At 42.2% G+C, this 23211-nt stretch overlaps 1 protein-coding gene across 3 annotated transcripts in view; it reads right to left on the bottom strand.

Moving 5' to 3' along the window:
- Positions 1 to 23211, bottom strand: part of NBAS (neuroblastoma amplified sequence) — a 335385-nt gene that overhangs the window by 267758 nt on the left and 44416 nt on the right. For all 3 annotated transcript variants that reach the window (XM_018055620.1, XM_018055621.1, XM_018055622.1), the window contains exons 10-11: positions 8107 to 8245; positions 78 to 146 (exon numbers count right to left, since the gene is read on the bottom strand). In XM_018055620.1, coding sequence (XP_017911109.1) covers positions 78 to 146; positions 8107 to 8245 — 208 coding nt within the window. The remainder of the gene's footprint in view (positions 1 to 77; positions 147 to 8106; positions 8246 to 23211) is intronic.

Genomic DNA, 23211 nt, shown 5'->3' with positions numbered 1-23211 from the left:
TGTTCAAGGTTCACTCAACTTTGTCCTTAAGTGGACTTTGGTGAAAATGTTTTCTAAGTTAAGCCAATCTGCGTTACCTGTTCTTGTCCCTGGCGACTGTAAAACTTGCCACTTAACATCCTTAAAAATCCCAGTGTCTTTGGTACCTACAAAATAAACACACATCATACAATTAAAGATGAATGGAACACTTCCTCATTGTACAAAGTCCTTTCATCCTGCAACGAAAACTACAGCATATCTAGTATTTTACAAAATGGTTAAGAAAAGCAGTAAGTATCAGAAATCTTGGTGAGATTTTGTTTTTGTTTGGGAAAAAATCGACCAAGTGACAAATCTTACAAAATAAAGTCATAATCAAATTTTTAAAATATATACAGAAGTCTAATACAGTCTATGCAAATTAGAATCTAATGAGCAGCTCTTCTCAAATGAGACTGTCCCAGGTTGCCAATAGAAACTTCATTTATGACGAAATTGATCCTGTTCTTGGAAAATACCAGAATAAAATCATTTAGAAACAAGTATTTGAAATAATATAACACAGACTATTTTTAAAAGCAAGAGATAAAGCTATAATATTTTAGAAATGGAAAATATGTATAACTAAAGTTGTACAGAGAACCTGAAACACCAGTACACTGCTGGTGGGAACATAAAACAGCAGAGCCACCGTGGAAGAGTCTGGCAGTTGTTCAAAAGGTTAAGCAGAATTATCCTATGACCCAGCAATTGCATCCTAAGTTTATACCCCAAAAAACTGAAAACAGGTGTTCAAATACTTGCCACAAATGTTCATAGTGACACTATTAATAATAGCCAAAATGTACAAACAACTCAAATGTCCACGAACTAAAGAATGGAGGATATCTATACAACAGAGTATTATTCAGTCCTAAAAAGCAATGAAGTATTGATGCATTCCACAATTTGGATGAACATCAAAAATATGTTGCTAAATGAAAGACATCAGATATAAAATCTCATACTGTATGACTCTGTACGAAATTTTCAGAATAGGTAAATTCATGGAAACAGAAAGCAGATGGGTGATTGCCAGGAGCTGGGGAGAGGGGACTGTTTAATGGGACTGGCATTTCCCTTCAGGGTGATGAAAATGCCCTGGACCTGGACAGTGGTGGTGGACACACAACAGTGAGTGTACCAAATGCCACTAAACTGTGCACTTTAAAATGCTTAGTGGCCAATTTTATGTTACATGAACTTCACTCTAAAAGAAAAAGGCAAACAGGGGAGCATGCTTGAGTTGAGGTTAAAATGTTCCTACCAGAACTTTTGAGTAGCTAAAAGACATTACTAGTGGTCTAGCTCCACATTTCCTCCAAAAGCAATAAAATGCAAGAAGGGAAAAATAAATCCCCATGAAATTTATTTCAGCTAAACTTGAAGAAGATAAAAGATAACCCAAACTTCAAAATCATTGTAGGCAGAAGGAGAAAACTCCCAATGTGTCATCTGCACCGCTCTTGCCAACCCCCACATTCCATCCACCTCAACCCAAGCCCACCATCAAGCTTGGTGATAAGCAAAATCAGACTGAAAAAAATAACTGCAGGGTCCAGAAGCACAGATGAGACAAGCTAGCATAGGGGTCTAAGGTCTATCTAAAACCACCACCTAAAGTCACGGTCCAAGAAAACTTTCCAGAAATGAAAACAGATCTAATCTATACATTGAAAGCATGAACAGGTACCTGGAAAAATTAACCCAGAAAAATCACCTCCAAGAAATAGTCCAGGAAGTCTATTAGATTCCAAAGTGAAAGTTGCTTAGTCGTGTCTGACTCTTTGTGACCCCATGGACTAGACAGTCCATGAAATATAAATATTCAGGTCAGAATACTGGAGTGGGAAGCCTTTCCCTTCTCCGGAGATCTTCCAAACCCAGGTCTCCTGCACTGCAGGCAGATTCTTCACCAGTTGAGCTACCAGGGAACCCCAAGAATATTGGAGTGGGTAGCCTATCCCTCCTCCAGCGGATCTTGCCAACCCAGGAATCAAACCAGGGTCTCCTACATTGCAGGCGGATTCTTTACCAAGCAAAGACACAGAAATTCTCAAAGCCTCCCAACAAAATGGCCAAATAATACACAAACAGAAGATAATCTGACTCACATCAACTTTTCAAATTTCGCACCCAAAGCAAAGCCAACGATAGAGCAGTATTTTATTAAGTTCAGTGAAAGAACAAGTAAACCAAAGGTCTTATATCCACGCCTTCAAATATTCATGCTATGAAAAACAATTCCAAACACACAAGAACCTAAGAAACTCTTCATCTATGAGCCCCTCTCAAAACATCGATCAAAGGATAATTTCATCCAAACCAGAGGTAACTGGGAAAACTCCAAAGTGGAAATGAGCATTTTAAAATATATAAATGAACACCTATGACTAAAGAAAAATGAGGACAAGGGCTGAAGCTAACGTATAAATACTGTGTATTTTGACAAAATAATAGAAATAAACAGGAAAAGGAGAAGAAAGGAGAGGGGAAGGGGAAAATAAAATCAAATAACTGATATTGTAAGTAATTAGAACTAAAGAATACCAATCAACTAGTAAAATATTGGAGGGTATTGATACCAGTAACACAATTTCAGTGACATCATGGAGGTAAAGTCCCATCCAGGTAAATTCAAGAGAGAACAGAAAAAGAGGAAACTGATCAAGTATAGAAGACTCATGAAAAAAAGAAACGGGCTGGCAGCAGGGTTTAGTAGGGTCTAAGTGCCCTAAACTAAGAAGGTTTTACAATGGGAAAAATAAATGCACACTGCTTGCTGATAAACCTAACTGGCAGCAAGATTCATGATTTGGAAAAATGTCCTTCAATAAGAAAGAGTGTGAGATTCAGTGGACAGAGCTGCTAGCCTTGGCTGGTCCAAGCACAGCTCATCTGTAATAACAAGAGAAAAATTACAAAGCTGAAGTGTTGATGGAGGCCCTTTATGAAAATATTCTGATTACTTCTATTTTCTCAGAGAAATAGGATATCAAACAGCCTGTATTCTTTCCACAGCAATATCCCATCCTAAAGGGGCGGCAGCATCAGCTACAAAAAATAATTTGGTTCCTTTTTTATACACTTCTCCAAGATTCCCACCTTAAAAATACAAGTAGACAATAATGAACACTGTAGAACATTTTATTGTTTATCATCTCATTTGAACCAGACAAGAGCCGTAAGACACGAGCAGTAGTGCTGAGCTAGGATTCCAACTCCAGCCTTCGGACTTCTGAGCCCAGACTCCTCTCTCCCCTCCCCAGTGACTGGACTCCCCCAGTATCTGCTACAGCTTCTTGCCCACATCTGGGCACACAGCTGTATCCTCCAGTCCAGTAAACAAACCCCTTGAGGGCTGCTACCTTGATGTTCTGATACCTGCAGCAGTGAATCGATGTTGAACAAATGAATAAATAAAACTCTCACACAGATGACACCGGCATTAATTTGGAAACGCTGGTCAAAGCATCTATTGAATTTTGCATAGCCTCTTTTACAACCTAGCAGCCTTGAGAGAGACGAGAATATACGTGTCAGCAGCACTTTTTCTGTCAATAGCCACCCCGACACAATAGCAGCCTTAAACAAACAATAAGCGGTTCGATGCGAACAATATCTGCCACCTGACAAGAGGAACTAATCCTATAGCTTGAAATTACTTTGAGGGAGGGGATGGCTACGCAGAATGATTGCGAGTTTAGCTGCAGGACACATTTAAAAGGCACTAACGTAATTAAAATACACTCGCAGCATTTCAAGAAGTTTATCATACAGCGGAGCCCTCAATTTGCAATTCAACATTTCCCCCCACTTATTCTGTCAGTGCACAAGCAATTTTCTTTTAAGAGACTCCAATATTGAAGCTTCGGGCCAGAGAAGGAAGGATCATACAGAGCAGAGCAGATTCCAATACTTCAGGGAGGAGCAAAGTGAAAGCACAGAAAATTCAAAGAAGCCACAGTGAGAAAAGGCTTCGTAGTACGTGACAGTTACTCATGCCTCCCCTGTCCCAGGCTCTGTCATAAATACACTTGGTGACACCCCGCTGAAACAGCCCTTCACAATTAGCCAACTTTGCTCATCTCATATCCTCCACACTCACCTATTCCTTCTTTTTTTCCCCTCAACCTTAAACATTTTGACAAAGTTTATAGTTACTGAAAAGGTGAAATGACTACACAATGAAATACCAAATATACCTTTTACCTGAGTTCACCAATTAACGTTTCACCATGACTGCATTTTCTGTATGCATATGTACACTTTTTAAAAAATTATTTTTTGAGTGAACCATTTAAAAATAAGCTGCAGGGACACCCCTGGTGGTCCAGTGATTAGAACTCAGTGCTTTCACTTTCATTGCCGTGGTCTGGGTTCAATCCCTGGTTAGAAATTAAAATCCAGGAAGCCTCATGGCACAGTCAGTTAAAAAAAAAAACAAAGTCCCTAAGCTGCAGGGACTTCCCTGGCAGTCCAGTGGTTGGGATTTCACCTTTCAAGGCAGGGAGTTTAATCCCCTGGTTGAGAGGGCTAAGATCCTACATGCCTTGCGGCCAAAAACCAACATTGTGCAACAGAAGCAATACTGTAACAAATTCAATACAGGTTTTTAAAAAAATAAGCTGCAGACTTACAGTCAAGAGATAAAACTGTTCAAACTCTTTTCAGGATCTGCTCTGAAACATCTCACATATAAAACGACAAGCCGAGTGTGAAATCAGGGGTAGGAACACGACTAAATTATTACAAATATGAAGTACAACATCCAACTGCTATCTCATTCTTTCTTTAAATAAATTACTGGAGAATCATCACAGCGTGAATCTGATGGTGCCAATGAGAGGTATGTAATTTCGCACGGGGTGTGAGGAAAGTGCTAAACAGGAACTACGAGGCCTGGTGCCATCCCTGCCGCCCTATTTTTCAGTTGCCAAAATCTCCCAGGCCTTGGGCTCCTTGATCTGTGAAATGTTGGCTAATAAACACCCCAACTGAACTCCTTACCGGATCTTACAGAGAAAATAAATGGGTGCTAGAGTGAGTAGAGTGATCATGAATGGAAGAAAAAGCACAAGGCACAGTACTACATGAGCTGATCGACAAACACAAACAGCTCTAAAGTCTGGTGCCATCCTGAACCAGTAGTTGACCTAGTTAAAAAAAAAAAAATTACTACCTTGTTGGGCTAAATGCACCATCACATATGTCAGCATATGCTAAAAACTAAACAAACAAACAAACAAATGGAGGCCCACTATGACTGCTAAAGATTTCTCTTCAAAAGTACTTCTTCACTGGCTCTTCTTCAACCTTGAAACATTGAACCATTGTTTTAGAGAATTATTTTCAAATCATTATTTTGAGACAGAGATAATGGAACAAATACATTCATTTTGAGACAGAAACCGTGGACTGAGTACACTCACAGGACTAAGCATCACTTACGCCACGTTTCACTCCAGTCTCGTGGTTTCTCCCCTCCCTGGAAAAATATGAATGCCCACCACATATCAGGCAACATGCTAAGCACAGGGTCCATAATTATGATCATACAGTTTATACAGAGAAACAAATACAAATCATAGAGTGGCCAATATGGTAAAAGTGAAAGTCACTCAGTCGTGTCTGACTCTGCAACCCCGAGAACTACGCAGTCCATGGTATTCTCCAGGCCAGGATTCTCCATACTGAAGTGGGTAGCTGTTCCCTCCTCCAGGGGATCTTCCCACCCCAGGGATCGAATCCAGGCCTCCCTCATTGCTGGCAGATTCTTTACCAGCTGAGCCACCAGGGGTCAATATGGTAGAAACAATTAATATTCACTCATCTCACATGCTAGTAAAGTAATGCTCAAAATTCTCCAAGCCAGGCTTCAGCAATACGTGAACCGTAAACTCCCTGATGTTCAAGCTGGTTTTAGAAAAGGCAGAGGAACCAGAGATCAAATTGTTAACATCCGCTGGATCATCAAAAAAGCAAGAGAGTTCCAGAAAAACATCTATTTCTGCTTTCTTGACTATGCCAAAGCCTTTGACTGTGTGGATCACAAGAAACTGTGGAAAATTCTGAAAGAGATGGGAATACCAGACCACCTAACCTGCCTCTTGAGAAATCTGTATGCAGGTCAGGAAGCAACAGTCAGAACTGGACATGGAACAACAGACTGGTTCCAAATAGGAAAAGGAGTACATCAAGGCTGTATATTGTCACCCTGCTTATTTAACTTCTACCCAGGGTACATCATGAGAAACGCTGGACTGGAAGAAACACAAGCTGGAATCAAGATTGCCGGGAGAAATATCAACAACCTCAGATATGCAGATGACACCACCCTTATGGCAGAAAGTGAAGAGGAACTAAAAAGCCTCTTGATGAAAGTGAAAGTGGAGAGCGAAAAAGTTGGCTTAAAGTTCAACATTCAGAAAACGAAGATCATGGTATCTGGTCCCATCACTTCACGGGAAATAGATGGGGAAACAGTGTCAGACTTTATTTTGGGGGGCTCCAAAATCACTGCAGATGGTGACTGCAGCCATGAAATTAAAAGACACTTACTCCTTGGAAGAAAAGTTTTGACCAACCTAGATAGCATATTCAAAAGCAGAGACATTACTTTGCCGACTAAGGTCCATCTAGTCAAGGCTATGGTTTTTCCTGTGGTCATGTATGGATGTGAGAGTTGGACTGTGAAGAAGGCTGAGTGCCGAAGAATTGATGCTTTTGAACTGTGGTGTTGGAGAAGACTCTTGCGAGTCCCTTGGACTGCAAGGAGATCCAACCAGTCCATTCTGAAGGAGATCAACCCTGGGATTTCTTTGGAAGGAATGATGATAAAGCTGAAGCTCCAGTACTTTGGCCAGCTCATGAGAAGAGTTCACTCATTGGAAAAGACTCTGATGCTGGGAGGGATTGGGGGCAGGAGGAGAAAGGGACGACCCAGGATGAGATGGCTGGATGGCATCACCAACTCGATGGACGTGAGTCTGAGTGAATTCCAGGAGATGGTGATGGACAGAGAGGCCTGGCGTGCTGGGATTCATGGGGTCGCAAAGAGTCGGACACGACCGAGCGACTGAACTGAACTGAACTGAACGTCTAGTTTTTCTCGCCTTTCTGGACGCAGAAAACTACTTCCCAGACCCTTTGAAGGTACATGATGAGGAGCTACATGATGAGTTACAGGAAGTGAATGATGAGCGGAAGTGATGTCACCTCTGGTGTGAGACAGTAAGAAGTCCCTCCTTTTACTCCCCTGCTTCCCCACCTAACGCCCTAAACTGAGACATTGGGCCCTCAAGAGTACCAGCCTCCACGGATCCTTTCATCATCACTTGGAACAAGCTTTCCATGAGGTCATGGTATCAACAGCCGACTTTGCCACAAATAAGGGATAGGCTTTCACGAGGTAAGTGACAAAAATGTCAGGATTTTTCATTTGTCTGCTTATGTGGCTAATTTTTTATTATCACAGCAGAGTCGAGCCTATACTAACTACAGCACAAAGGAGTGACTGATAGAAAACAGAAGCTCAATAATAGCGTGAATAAATGAATAGGTACAGTGCTGATCAATATGTAACAAAACGGAAGAGCCAAGGCAGTTGAGAACTTGAACAGGGCGCTCTGGCCAGGCTTTGCACTCTCACTCTGCCACTTGCTAGCTGGCTGACACAGCTAAGTTTCACCTTCTTCATCAACAGACTTGGGCTACTAACAATACCTATCTCAAAGGGTTACTGAGAGTTAAATGAGCTACAAACTGTGAGAGTGCTCAGAACCGCTGCCAGAGCATCAAAGGACTTAATGTCAAGGTCTAAAAAAGCAAATGCAAGTAACAGTACTGCTAAATCATTTTTCTCCATATCTGCAAATATTGTGACTAAAAATGAGACCAAGTTAAATAAAGCACACTTTAGATAAATTTGATATTCGATAGAAGTCTTAAAATTTCACTTGTATTAAGCCATTTTCCTCATTTAAGGCAGATTGCTTCTTTCTCCATATATCTTGCAAAGGGCTTATCTAAGACCTTTAGATAAGGTCTAAATGAACAAAATGAAACACCATAAATGAGACTTACTGCAGTGACCCTGTTGCCACCATGAGTAACGGGCTTATAATACGGTGATCCTGAAAGAACTCTCCAGGCAGACAGTCCACAGCTAGCAGCTTTTGATATGCCCACTTCAGCAGTTTCACATCCGCCAACCAGCAAAAGTCTAAAAACAGAGACAGATAAAGAGAAGTGATAAATTACAAATATGAACAGGACAACATCAAAACAAAGAGAGCGGAAACGCTCACTTCCACAAGGAAAACCAAAATAAAATTAGAAGGTAAATATTTTAGAGGAAACAACCAATAGACCAGACGGTTTCTCAACTAGAATTTCACCTTCACTGACACATTGAAACATCTGAAACCGAGATGAGAACTTGGAAATGTAAAAAGAAATGTTTTCAGGTCGGTCATTGAGTATCTAAGAAACTATCCACACCAATAAACTTAAATAAACTGATACATCCCTGGCATAAATACACTTCCATGTGTACAACAGGTAGCCTATAGGAACCTGCTGTATGGCACAGGCAGCTCAGCTTGTGCTCTGTGGTGGCCTAGACTGGTGGGACGGTGGTGGTGGGAGGAAGGCCCACGAGGGAGGGGACATATGTTTATGTAGATCTGATTCACTTCAAAGTCAGCAGAAACCAACAGAACATCATAAAGCAACTGTCCCTCAAAAAATGAATAAACATAAACGATTATGTCACCTCACAGACGTGTCTATATTAACTACAGCAGCACACTGGAGGTGATGGGGACACAGTTACAGATGCTGGAAAAACAAAAAATGAAAGCCAGGAGCGCTGCGGATGGGACACAACTACACAGGAGTAACTGTGCTGAAGCGAGGCTGCTCCGTAGCTTAGCCCCACATTATGGCCTGTTCACTTCACTGTCTGCTACACTTCACTGCAATCAGAGGCCAGTCACCAACAGGGCAAAGCAGCCTAACAAGCAGTGCAAGTGAAAAGACCACCACACACAAACTAAGCCCGTTAATAACGGAAGCCAACAGTCATGATTTTTAAAGTTAAGTCATGTACAGTAAATCTGGCTGGGCACTATAAAAGACATCGTAATCACATGTCAAAAAACAAGAAAAAGGTTTGCAGATAAAACTTCTGGTGTCTGAAGCGAAACACTGTTGTCCCCAGTAACAATAAGGCGATGGAGTAACATAAGACAGAAGCCACACCCTTCTCCATGTCTTCATAAATGATAACAGTTTCATGTTCACATTTTTAAGAGTGTTTACTATTGGGAAATACACACTGGAACATTCAGACAAAACACTACACTGTCCAGGACTGACTTCATGATACTCTAGGCTCGGGGGGTGGAGGCTCAGCTGAGGCCACAGATGATGTGATGCTGGCCACGGGTCCACTGTTAACCTGAAGAGCAGGCATGAGGGAGTCATAAAGCCTCCTATGATCATGCTACAAATTTTCCATACGGAACTTTTATTTTTAAGTCAATTTGTTAGGAAAAACTTCTCTGAACAAATAGAAGCAAAACAAGTAGCTTTGAATGTTTACATTTCTGAATCTAGTCATAGCGCTTTTTCAAACAGAAAACATGCAATTCTCACAAAGACGTATCTTTAAAAATTAGTAGCCTGTTGTTACAACAAAAATAAAACACAATCTGAGAATTCAACAAACCTCTAAAAGGACAGGACAAAACAGATTCAGATAATGGAAATAATTTCTCTCTACTCAGTGTGCAACAGTGATATATATACACATATATATATATTTATGCACATACACACACCATATAACACTTTTTTCAAGGGGTTAAGCATTATTATTTAGTTTGCACTACTATGCCATGGAGGTAACAGATATCATACCTCATTTTTAGATTTTAAAATATATGTATAAAACTTAACGATAGCTGACTACAGAAGGACAGCTAACTGAGATTTCCGTTTCATTCTTCATCTCCTGATCTTAATTCTAGAAGACATTTCCGTCCTATGAATTCTGATAAACACGGTCACCCATAGATCAAATTGGCTACAATAAGATAAGCTTGATTAAAAATGAAAGCGATTCAATAACTGCTTCCAAACAGCCTTTCTGCCATTCACGCCAGACTGAAGAGTGAGTGGAAAGGAGACAGAATGATGGAACTAATCGTGTATTGTTCCCACCAGATGGGATGGCAGGCAGCTCTGGGACACTGATGCTGCAGCTCTAAGACCGTGCGTGTGTTCACCCATGCAGGCAGACAAGTGTGCTTTCTTGTGCTTAAAGGGAGGGGGGACTGAGACGATTTCATCAGCACAGTCACAAAGGGGTAACCAGCAGCTACCTGATATAGGGTTCATACAGCGATGAACAAGGTACGCTCCCTGCATTCAAAAAGCTCGCTCTCCAATTAAAGGCACATGAAAATAAGGAACAGCTGAGAGCACAGAATTAAACGGTGCAAAAGGCAACACCCATATCTGGAGATGATAACCCAGGTGACATCTACTGAAGACTTACCTTCAGTTATATGTGCCAAGGGGTATCAACCCCAAGTCAAGATGTTAACTTGGTCCATCACGTCACTGTTTTACATGACTCATTGTTGACGAGGTCTCAGCTTTTAGTGATTAAGGCGGGGGGGGGGGGGGAAGGGGGGAGTAGATGATTGGTACTGATGCCTAACATAGCAAAAAAACCTTCTTCATCATGATTAGTTTTAGAACAGGTGTCCTGGGCAGCACTAACCAAAATGAAGTGAAACCATGTAACTTAACTGAATGGAAATGAAATGAGAGAAGTGGAAATGAGAGAAGTGTGAGGCCCAGCACCATAAATGCAATAAATGTTTCCAGAGTGAGTAAATTTAAAGCTCCAACTTTCTCCTGAAGTAGCACAAAGAAAACGATCTACAGAGTCCTTTCCTCTCCACTCTTCCTCATTCTTCCTAGATTTCAGCAGTAAGATACCAAAAGATGAGGTGGGGAATGGGGGTTCTGGGAACAGCGGTGAGGAGTCATAAACTGATAAAGAGAGCAGCAGCAGCAGCTGCTGCTGCTGCTGCTGCTGCTACTGCTGCTGCTGCTAAGTTGCTTCAGTCGTGTCCAACTCTGTGCGGCCCCATAAACGGCAGCCCACCAGGCTCCCCCATCCCTGGGATTCTCCAGGCAAGAACACTAGACTGGGTTGTCATTTCCTTCTCCAATGCATGAAAGTGAAAAGTGAAAGTGAAGTCGCTCAGTCGTGTCCAACTCTTAGTGACCTCATGGACTGCAGCTCACCAGGCTCCTCCATCCATGGGATTTTCCAGGCAAGAGTACTGGAGTGGGGTGCCATGAGGGCAGCAGACAATACTAAAGCGAGAATCTGGTAAAGGACAACATCAGAAAAAAAATTTCAAAATGTTCCTGAAAGATACAAAATTATAAATAGAGAGACGCCTTGTTCTCTGGGCTTCCCTGGTAGCTCAGATGGTAAAGAATCCGCCTACAATGAGGGAAACCTGAGTTCAGTTCCTAGGTCAGGAAGATTCCCTGGAGAAGGGAATGACAACCCACTCCAGTATTTATGCCTGGGTAATCCCATGGACAGAGGAACCTGGCGGGCTACAGTCCATGGGATCACAAAGGTTCGGACACGACTGAGCGACTAACACTTGCACTTTCACCATGTTCTTTGACAAACTCCGCATACCTTAACAAAACCAATTCTTCTTAGTCTATAAATTGAAAGAAATGTAAAAAAAAAAATTACTTACGGAACTGAACAAAGATGTAATGGAACTAAACAATACATTCAACAGAATTCACGTGGGAGAGTAGAATTCTAAAAAGAGCCAACTAGGGACTTCCCTGGTGGCCCAGAGGTTAGAACTCTGCTTCCCTGCAAGGGGCATGGGTTCAATCTTGCTTGGGGAACTAAACTCCCACATGCCAAGCAGCATGGCCATAAAAAAAAAAAAAATTAACTAAAATAAATAAAGAAAAGAGAGTCAACTCCGTTCACACTGATAACCTTTCTCTTCACGGCTTCTGCACTGTGCATTCTGACCCATCAAACATTTTCCCACCCTAGTGTCATTAAAATGGTCTCCTTCAAATCTGACCATGTTAAAACCTAACATTTCCCTCCATAAAGTGCAAAGACAAGTCACACACCAGGAAAAGTTATTTATAAGACATAAAACTAACAGAGTATATGTTTTAGCAGACAGAATCCATAAAGATCTCCCACAACCAGTCACAAAGAAAAATGCACAGAGAATAAGTCACAAAAAGAGAAACACAAAAGCCAAGAATGCATATTAAAGCAACAAAGATTTACACCAGCCACTCTCTATGTTTATACAGACACAGTAACTCTTATAAAACTACTAGTAAGACTGTAGCAATCATTTTGGAGGACATGACAATATCTAAAAAAATGTGCGCCCCTCCCCCAACAATTCTCCAAATTGTGTTCTAAGATAACTCTGGAGAAATTCTCACACAGGCATTTATCTCTTGGTAAAAGAATACCTCATACAGCACTGTTTATAATGCAGAAAAATTAGAAATATCTTAAATGTTTAAAAGGAATGAATAAATGCAAATTCAGTCAGTTGTTCAGGGAAACATATACAGTATAAAAAGAACAAATATAAAACTATATACTAGAGATTTCCCTGCTGGTTCAGTGGTTAAAGAATCCGCCTTGCAATGCAAGGAACACAGGTTCGATTCTTGGTCAGGGAACTAAGATCTCATATGCTGCAGAGAAACCAAACCCATGCACCATAAGTACTGAGCCACATGCCACAACTAGAGAGTCTGTATGCCACAAAGAACGATCCCATGTGATGTAGTGAAGCTCCTACATGCCACGACTAATACAGATACGGCCAAACATGTTAAATTTATATATATATAAAGGAAGGTTACACACCAAAACCATGAGAGCAGGCTGCCTCTAGAAGTGGGAACTTGTTTGCACTACGGTCTCTCATTTATGTATTTGAGTGTATCTATACACATACATACCCAGTTCTCCCGGGTTCCCTCACCCTACTGCTCTCCACCCAGGTGCCCTTTCCCAATAAAATCTCTTGCTTTGTCAGCACATGTGTCTCCTCGGACAATTCATTTCTGAGTGTTAGATAAGAGCCCAGTTTCGGGCCCTGGAAGGGGTCCGCCTTCCTGCAACAAATGGCGACTCTGGCGGGGACTCTTCTTCACTGAGACTGACATACTGACCACTCGGGAGTACTCAGGGGCCAGCTTGCCTGTCAATGGACCAGACCTAGCAGCTGCTACTGGGACCCTTTTGTCCCTGGTCTCCTCCTGACACGGACAACTGGCGAGAGTGCCCCAACCGGTAAGGAACACGAGACTTTATTGACCTCTCTCCCTTTCCCTCTCTCTTTCCTCTCCTTAACCGTTCCTATCCTTCCCTGTTGTTCTAGTCCCCTGGTCCTGGATGCAGGAATCTGGTCGAAGGGCCCTCAGCCAGAGCTGAGGATTGGAGACTGATCACCTCCTCTTGGAAGAGAACTCGAATTCTGGTTCTGGTCTGGTCTGATTTCTGGTAGGGCCGAGTTTCAGTCCTCCCTTCTCTGGAGCCCCAGGGAAAAGTCCCGTAACGCCTGGGTATCTGTAGGTGGCAGGAGACGACTGTAAGGCCACCCCTTTCTCCCCCCTCTCCCACCTCCTCCCACTTCTTCTTTCAACCTGGCTTCCTTTCCTCCCTTGAAATCTTTGATGTTAGTACTTGGGTCTGAAGTTCTGTGTCTCTATAGGAGGTTTTGCTTCCCTGGTGGTGCAGAGGTTAAAGCGTCTGCCTGCAACATGAGAGACCTGGGTTCAATCCCTGAGTCGGGAAGATCCCCTGGAGAAGGAAATGGCAACCCACTCCAATATTCTTGCCTGGAAAATCCCATGGACAGAGGAGCTTGGTGGGCTACATTCCACGGGTCGCAAAGAGTGAGCAACTTCACTTTTCACTTTACACATACATTGAGTTTGGGTGAACTCCGGGAGTTGGTGATGGACAGGGAGGCCTGGCGTGCTGCAATTCATGGGGTCGCAAAAAGTCAGACATGACTGAGCGACTGAACTGAACTGATACACATACATGGGCTTCCCTTGTGGCTCAGCTGGTAAAGAATTCACCAAGGTTTGATCCTTGGGTCGGGAAGATCCCCTGGAGAAGGGAAAGGCTACCCACTCCAGTATTCTGTCCTAGAGAATTCCATGGACTATATAGTCCATGGGGTCACAAAGAATCGGACACAACTGAGCGACCTTCACCTTCACTTTTTATACACATACATACACACACACCTTTAGTAAAAAAGACAATCTTAGTATTTGTTAATTCTGAATAGTAGGTTCTCAGGTGTTCATAAAAACATTGCCTGTACTTTCCTCTGTTTCTAACTTAAGAGAAAAGTCAAGATAAATATTCCAAATTATGTACGTAACTTTCTTCCAATTAATGAAGTCCAGAGAGAAAAAAAATTCAGTAAATTGGCTTTAACACTTAGCATCAACCCACGAGTCTTGTCAAATAGTGAAAATGAAATTAGCATATCATTTGCTTTGTGGCATTCTGAAGCTATTTATACATTAATAGTTATATCTTAAGCATCCTGTGATTTACTATTGAAATGGTCATTAAATTTTTTTATAAATTAAGACCACAGACAACACTGTAGAAAAATAATTTCTATCAGTGTTATTTTTTGTTGCAATAATTTCCTCCACCCAGAATATTTACCTGCAGTGACAACCATAACCTCCTTAAATACACAGTATCAGGTTCTTAAGTACTTACCTTCAGCTCAGTCACTCAGTCGTGTCTGGCTCTTTGCGACCCTATGAGCTGCAGCACGCCAGGCCTCCCTGTCCATCACCAACTCCTGGAGTTCACTCAAACTCACGTGCATCGAGTTGGTGATGCCATCCAGCCATCTCATCCTCTGTCGTCCCCTTCTCCTCCTGCCTCAATCCCTCCCAGCATCAGGGTCTTTTCCAATGAGTCAACTCTTCGCATGAGGTGCCAAAATATTGGAGTTTCAGCCTCAGCATCAGTCCTTCCAATAAACACCCAGGACTGGTCTCCTTTAGGATGGACTGGTTAGATTTGCTTCTACTCCAAGGGACTCGCAAGAGTCTTCTCCAACACCACAGTTCAAAAGCATCAATTCTTCAGCGCTCAGCTTTCTTCACAGTCCAACTCTCACATCCATACATGACCACAGGAAAAACCATAGCTTTGACTAGATGGACCTTTGTTGAGAAAATAATCTCTCTGCTTTTTAATATGCTATCTAGGTTGGTCATAACTTTCCTTCCAAGGAGTAAGCGTCTTTTAATTTCATGGCTGCAGTCACCACCTGCAGTGATTTTGGAGCCTCAAAAAATAAAGTCTGACACTGTTTCCCCATCTATTTCCCATGAAGTGATGGGACCAGATGCTACAATATTAGTTTTCTGAATGTTGAGCTTTAAGCCAACTTTTTCACTCTCCTCTTTCACTTTCATCAAGAGGCTTTTTAGTTCCTCTTCACTTTCTGCCATAAGGGTGGTGTCATCTACATATCTGAGGTTATTGATATTTCTCCCAGCAATCTTGATTCCAGCTTGTGCTTCTTCCAGCCCCGTGTTTCTCATGATGTACTCTGCATAGAAGTTAAATAAGCAGGATGACAATATACAGCCTTGACGTACTGCTTTTCCTATTTGGAACCAGTCTGTTGTTCCATGTCCAGTTCCGACTGTTGCTTCCCGACCTGCATATAGGTTTCTCAAGAGACAGGTGTTCTGGTATTCTCATCTCTTTCAGAATTTTCCACAGTTTATTGTGATCCACACAGTCAAAGGCTTTGGCATAGTCAAAAAAGCAGAAATAGATGTTTTTCTGGAACTCTCTTGCTTTTTCCATGATCCAGCAGATGTTGGCAATTTGATCTCTGGTTCCTCTGCTTTTTCTAAAACCAGCTTAACCATCTGGAAGTTCACGGTTCATGTATTGCTAAAACCTGGCTCAGAGGGCAGAGACACTGAAACCATAATCACAGAAAACTAGCCAGTCTGATCACATGGACCACAGCCTTGTCTAACTCAATGAAACTAGGCCATGCCGTGTGGGGCCACTCAAGACAGACGTGTCATGGTGAAGAGGTCTGACAGAATGTGGTCCACTGGAGAAGGGCATGGCAAACCACTTCAGTACTCTTGCCTTGAGAACCCCATGAACAGTATGAAAAGGCAAAATGATAGGACTCTGAAAGATGAACTCCCCAGGTGGGTAGGTGCCCGTTATGCTACAGGAGATCAGTGGAGAAATAACTCCAGAAACAATGAAGGGATGGAGCCAAAGCAGAAAGAATACCATCCACAGTTGTGGACGTGACTGGTGATAGAAGCAAGGTCCAATGCTGTAAAGAGCAATATTGCATAGGAACCTGGAATGTCAGGTCCATGAATCAAGGCAAATTGGAAGTGGTCAAACAGGAGATGGCAAGAGTGAATGTCAACATTCTAGGAATCAGTGAACTAAAATGGACTGGAATGGGTGAATTTAACTCAGATGACCATTATATCTACTACTGTGGGCAGGAATCCCTTAGAAGAAATGGAGTAGCCATCATGGTCAACAAAAGAGTCCAAAATTCAGTACTTGGATGCAATCTCAAAAATGACAGAATGATCTCTGTTCATTTCCAACCATTCAGTATCACGGTGATCCAAGCCTATGCCCCAACCAGTAATGCTGAAGAAGCTGAAGTTAAATAGTTCTATGAAGACCTACAAGACCTTTTAGAACTGACACCCAGAAAGATGTCCTCTTCATTATAGGGGACTGGAATGCAAAAGTAGGAAGTCAAGGAACACCTGGGGTAACAGGCAAATTTGGCCTTGGAATACGGAATGAAGCAGGGCAAAGACTAATAGAGTTTTGCCAAGAGAACGCACTGGTCATAGCAAACACCCTCTTCCAACAACACAAGAGAAGACTCTACACATGGACATCACCAGATGGTCAACACCGAAATCAGATTGATTATATTCTTTGCAGCCAAAGATGGAGAAGCTCTATACAGTCAGCAAAAACAAGACCGGGAGCTGACTGTGGCTCAGATCATGAACTCCTTACTGGCAAATTCAGACTTAAATTGAAGAAAGTAGGGAAAGCCACTAGACCATTCAGGTATGACCTAAATCAAATCCCTTATGATTATACAGTGGAAGTACTTACCTTAGGAATCACATTTTGAAGCAAGCCCTTATTTTTTAATTATTCTATAAAGATAAACAGCAATACAGAATTTCTATAGTACATATTAAATTCTGAAGACTAAAGCACACAATGTGTAAGAGTTAAAACTCCTTCTCGTTAACTCAAACAAGGGAGTAAGAGACAGGAATTAACTTTCCCAATAATCTTTTACCTCAAAATTTTGTGGAAAATAGGAAAACCTTGGGTCAAGGAATCAGATGTATTAGGTTCAAATATCTTTGCACCAAAGTAACTGTAATATTAGTTTCCTTCATGCCATCAAAATTATAAACGCAAACCATGTGCTAAGCAATCAGGAATGTGTGAGACAAATGAAGAGCTCACTTTAACAAACCCTTCTAATTCTCAGATTAATTTGCAGTGGCGAGCTTAGCACTCCCAAAGCATCAGTACCAACAGTGGGGTGAGGCTCAGGCACCTTCCTTTCTCAGATGGTGGGGGACATATATTCATCCACAAGAGTGATGACAAGCACAGTCCACTCCAGGGGAAAGAACGAGCCAACCTGAACCATGCCTGTGGGGACCCCTGAGTTAGACACAAAATCAAGCCTGAAGGACCAATTAACTGCATGGCAGACAAGGTCAGGAAAGCTTCACAGGGTTAACACCAGAAAAAGGTTTATCCCTTCAATAATTTCCTGACAGATAAAGAGATCAGATAAAGAGCCTCCTCAGCCAAGAGAACACGAGGTACAAGAGCACGGAGCTGCGTCTGTTAACGGTGTGCTGGGAGGATGCTCAGAAAGGGAGTGAGTGCTCCCAGCCTGTAAAAGGCAAGCAGGGGTAGTAGGGCAGAAACTGAGAAGGGGCCCTTAACAATATGAGAGGGTTTATGCTGCTCGCTTCCTGAGCACATATCACCTTCTACTTTCTAAACTGTAACCGTTATTTAAATCACGCCTCCGTCACTGAACTTAACCCACTCAGACACAGAGACTGTGTCTCGATCCTTCAAAGCATTTACATGTCGGTTTCGTTCAGGAAACGGCTCTCTTTGCACAGAACTGCTGGGGCAGGAAGATAAACCTGACACAAGGTCCTCGTCCTTGGCTTAACCTCTCGCAGCTTCAGTTCTCCCACCTGAGAAATGAACAGGCTGAGCCAAGTGATGGATGAAACTCTTTGCCAGCTCTGACATTCTAAGAATCTAAAACTCAAAGCAGGAATGTCGGTATCAGACAAGAAAAATAAGCTGTAAGTGATGGAGCCAAAAACACCCGGAGTGAATTAAATGAGCAGAGGCCAGGGCAGAGCAAGAGGCAGTGAGGAGAGGGTGGGCAGCCCCCTCCAAGAAAAGGGAGGGAGGGAGGAATGCACCGTGTGCCCCCATGCACCACACCAGGTGGGATTCCGATGCACTGGCAGAGCTAAACGTGACCCTACAAATTGACTCCAACAAGAATTATAAATGGTTTATTAAGAAGGAGCTTCTGTCTAGTAATTGTTGAAACAATCTGCCATCTAGTGGCTTAAAACTCCTTAAAGTCAAGGACATGAATTTGAAATAATAGAGTGAGAAATTCTTGTACGTACCCTGTCCAATCACCAACAGGCTTGTGGCATAGACCAGCAAGGAAGGGGCGAGTCGGGGAAAATAATTACATGTCACCAAATTAAAAGTTCTTAAAAGCATGCCTGGAAAAATAAGGGCTCAAAAACTGTTACCTACTACTTCACAGACAGGAGACAATCCTCTCTCAGTATCACAGAAATGCTGCCCATTTAATTCATTTTAATTTGATCTTGACTATTCTTTATTGAGCTTCCCTGGTGGCTTAGATGGTAAAGATTCCACCTGCAATGCAGGAGAAAGTGAAAGTGAAGTCGCTCAGTTGTGTCCAACTCTTTGTGACCCCATGGACTGTAGCCCTCCAGGCTCCTCCGTCCATGGGATTCTCCAGGCAAGAATACTGACTTGGGTTCAATTCCTGGGTCGGGGAGATCCCCTGGAGAAGGAAATGGCTACCTGCTCCAGTATTCTTGCCTGGAGAACCCCATGGACAGAGGAGCCTGGTGGACTACAATCCACGGGGTCACAAAGAGTCAGACACAACTGAGCGACTAACACTTTCACTTCACTTTCATTCCTTACTACAAAAATCTTACTAGTTCATTACTGACAATTCTGTTCATCTTGGATTTCTTGGATGTCTCTGCCCCAGATGCCTTCCCTCAATTCACAATTGATGTCAATGATGATAATCTAAAAACCTAACCCCCTCCTAAGCATCAGGATGGATTTAGGCAACTTCACTGCAAAGGCACAATATAACATGTTCAGCATCCCTCTATCTCATCTATTCCATGTCTACTTTGCATCCTGATTTCAGAACTGTCCAGCTCCTGAAACCAAATTCTCACCTATTTCAAATGCTCAAACTTATTCTCTCAGGAAACTAAGTCTTGTCTTCAAACCCTATCCCACCCTCACTGAACCCTACTAACTGTTGCCTACCCACTGTCCCTCACTGTGGGTCTTTCCATAACGTCTGCTATCAAAACCACTGCCACAGATCTGCTCTGTTAACCACCACCTAGTAGTCTATACTAAACATCTCTGTGCTTAACCAGCTTGCTAAAACCACCATCCACTGTCTGTGTGCAGTGCAGTGCGAGCAGAATGTCATCCAAAAAGAATGACTTGTCTTGAGGTTACAGAGCTAACAGGTAGCACATATTTCCTGTCTCCTAATCCAGTACATGTACAGTACAGTATGATGAAAAGACACCCTTTTCATCAGAGGAGAGTGGAATATAAATGTAGTAAGTCAAGAGATACTTGGAGCAACAGGCAAATTTGGCCTTGGAGTACAAAACAAAGCAGGGCAAATACTAATAGAGTTTTGCCAAGAGAACGCACTGGTCATAGCAAATGCCCTCTTCCAACAACACAAGAGAAGACTCTACACATGGACATCACCAGATGGTCAACACCAAAGTCAGACTGATTACATTCTTTGCAGCCAAAGATGGAGAAGTCTAAACAGTTAACAAAAACAAGACAGGGAGCTGACTGTGGCTCAGATCATGAACTTTTTATTGCCAAATTCAGACTTAAATTGAAGAAAGTAGGGAAAACCACTAGACCATTCAGGTATGACCTAAATCAAATCCCTTATGATTATACAGTGGAAGTGAGAAATAGATTTAAGGGACTAGATCTGATAGATAGAATGCCTGATGAACTATGGATGGAGGTTCATGACACTGTACAGGAGACAGGGATCCAGACCATCCCCATGGAAAAGAAATGCAAGAAAGCAAAATGACTGTCTGGGGAGGACTTACAAATAACTGTGATAAGAAGAGAAGCAAAAAGCAAAGGAGAAAAGGAAAGACATAAGCATCTGAATGCAGAGTTCCAAAGAATAGCAAGGAGAGGTAAGAAAGCCTTCCTCAGTGATCAATGCAAATAGAGAACAACAGAATGGGAAAGAACTAGAAATCTCTGCAAGAAAATTAGAGATACCAAGGGAACATTTCATGCAAAGATGGGTTCGATAAAGGACAGAAGTGGTATGGACCTAACAGAAGCAGAAGATATTAAGAAGAGGTGGCAAGAATACACGGAAGAACTATACAGAAAAAGATCTTCATGACCCAGATAACCAAGATGGTGCGATCACTCACATAAAGCCAGACATCCTGGAATGCAAAGTCAAGTGGGCCTTAGGAAGCATCACTACCAACAAAGCTAGAGGAGGTAGTGGAATCCAGTTGAGCTGTTTCAAATCCTGGAAGATGATGCTGTGTAAGTGCTGCACTCAGTATGCCAGCAAATCTGGAAAACTCAGCAGTGGCCATAGGACTGGTAAAGGTCAGTTTTCATTCCAATCCCAAATAAGGGCAACGCCAAAGAATGCTCAAACTACTGCACAATTGTACTCATCTCACACATCAGCAAAGTAATGCTCAAAATTCTCCAAGCCAGGCTTCAACAGTAAATGAGCTGTGAACTTCCAGATGTTCAAGCTGGATTTAGAAAAGTCAGAAGAACCAGAGATCAAATTGCCAACATCCGTTGGATGATCTAAAAAGCAAGAGAGTTCCAGAAAAACATCTACTTCTGCCGGCATACTGATTATGCTGAAGCCTTTAATTGTGTGGATCACAAGAAACTGTGGAAAATTCTTCAAGACTTGGGAATATCAGACCACCTTACCTGCCTCCTGAGAAACCTGTATGCAGAAACTTGTATGCAGGTCAAGAAGCAACAGTTAGAATCGGACATGGAACAACAGACTGGTTCCAAGTTGGGAAAGGAGTACATAAAGGCTGTATATTGTCATCCTGCTTATTTAACTTCTATTATAGAGTACATCATGAGAAACGCTGGGCTGAATGAAGCACAAGCTGGAATCAAGCTTGCCAGGAGAAATATCAATACCCTCAGATATGCAGATGACACCACACTTATGGCACAAAATGAAGAGTAACTAAAAAGACTCTTGATGAAAATGAAAGAGTAGAGTGAAAAAGTTGGCTTAAAAACTCAACATTCAGAAAACTAAGATCGCGGCATCTGGTCCCATCACTTCATGGCAAATAGATGGGGAAAACAATGGCAAACAGTGACAGACTTTATTTTCTTGGTCTCCAAAATCACTGCAGATGGTGACTGCAGCCATGAAATTAAAAGACGCTTGCTCTTTGGAAGAAAAGCTATCACCAACCTACACAGCATATTAAAAAGCAGAGATATTACTTTGCCAACAAAGGTCCACCTAGTCAAAGTCATGGTTTTTCCAGTATTCATGTATGGATGTGTGAGTTGGACTATAAAGAAAGCTGAGTGCCAAAGAATTGATGCTTTTCAACTGTGGTGTTGGAGAAGACTCTTGAGAGTCCCTTGGACTGCAAGGAGATCCATCCAGTCCATCCTAAAGGAGATCAGTCCTGGGTGTTCATTGGAAGGACTGATACTGAAGCTGAAACTCCAATACTTTGGCCACCTGATGCGGAGAGCTGATTCATTTGAAAAGACCCTGATACTGGGAAAGATTGAGGGCAGGAGGAGAAGGGGATGACAGAGGATGAGATGGTTCGATGGCATCACTGACACAATGGACATGGGTTTGGGTGGACTCCAGGAGTTGGTGATGGACAAGGAGGCCTGGCGTGCTGCGGTTCATGTCACAAAGAGTCGGACATGACTGAGCGACTGAACTGAACTGAACTGAATATTGTGGCCTCTCATCATATCGAATTAAATCCTGGTGAATCTTAGACACGTTGTGAAGTTCTTTGAGTGGCAGCACGGTGATGAATAGAGAGACAGGTTTATAGTTAGACCTTCCTGACTTCCCATCAAGCTCAACCTTGGGGAAATGACTCTTGAGTTTTCTCTTCTATATAATGGGGAATAATAATTACTCCTATATGAATATAGATTAATTTTAGAATGTTTTTAGACACAAGTGAAAATCCAATTAAATTAGCTTAACTGAGCAGAAAATTTCCTGGCTTATGTAACTCAAAAGCCCAGAGGTGGGGCTGACTTCAGGGTTGGGTGATACAACAGTGAGTGGTCATCAACAAGCCAGTTTCTGTCTTTTCTCTCTGTGGTCTGTGGTGTTGGCTTCACCCTCAGGAGTAAACTCCAGGAGTTGGTGATGGACAGGGAAGCCTGGCGTGCTGCAGTCCACGGGGTCGCAAAGAGTCAGATACAAGTGAGCAACTGAACTGAATCCAGTACACATTCTATCACATCACAAATGTATTTTTATTATTTTCTTTTTCTATATAAACCATATTCAAGCATCATTCTTTAATTCCTATAAAATAACCAAAGATAATCGTCTTCTTTCATCTCTCTACTTTTAAGAGAGATCCACAATAGCTAGCATGACTCCAAGTATAAGAAGT

This window comes from Capra hircus, chromosome 11, assembly GCF_001704415.2.
Source record: "Capra hircus breed San Clemente chromosome 11, ASM170441v1, whole genome shotgun sequence".
Classification (NCBI taxonomy): domain Eukaryota; kingdom Metazoa; phylum Chordata; class Mammalia; order Artiodactyla; family Bovidae; genus Capra; species Capra hircus.
This window is presented reverse-complemented; position numbering and strand designations above follow the sequence as displayed.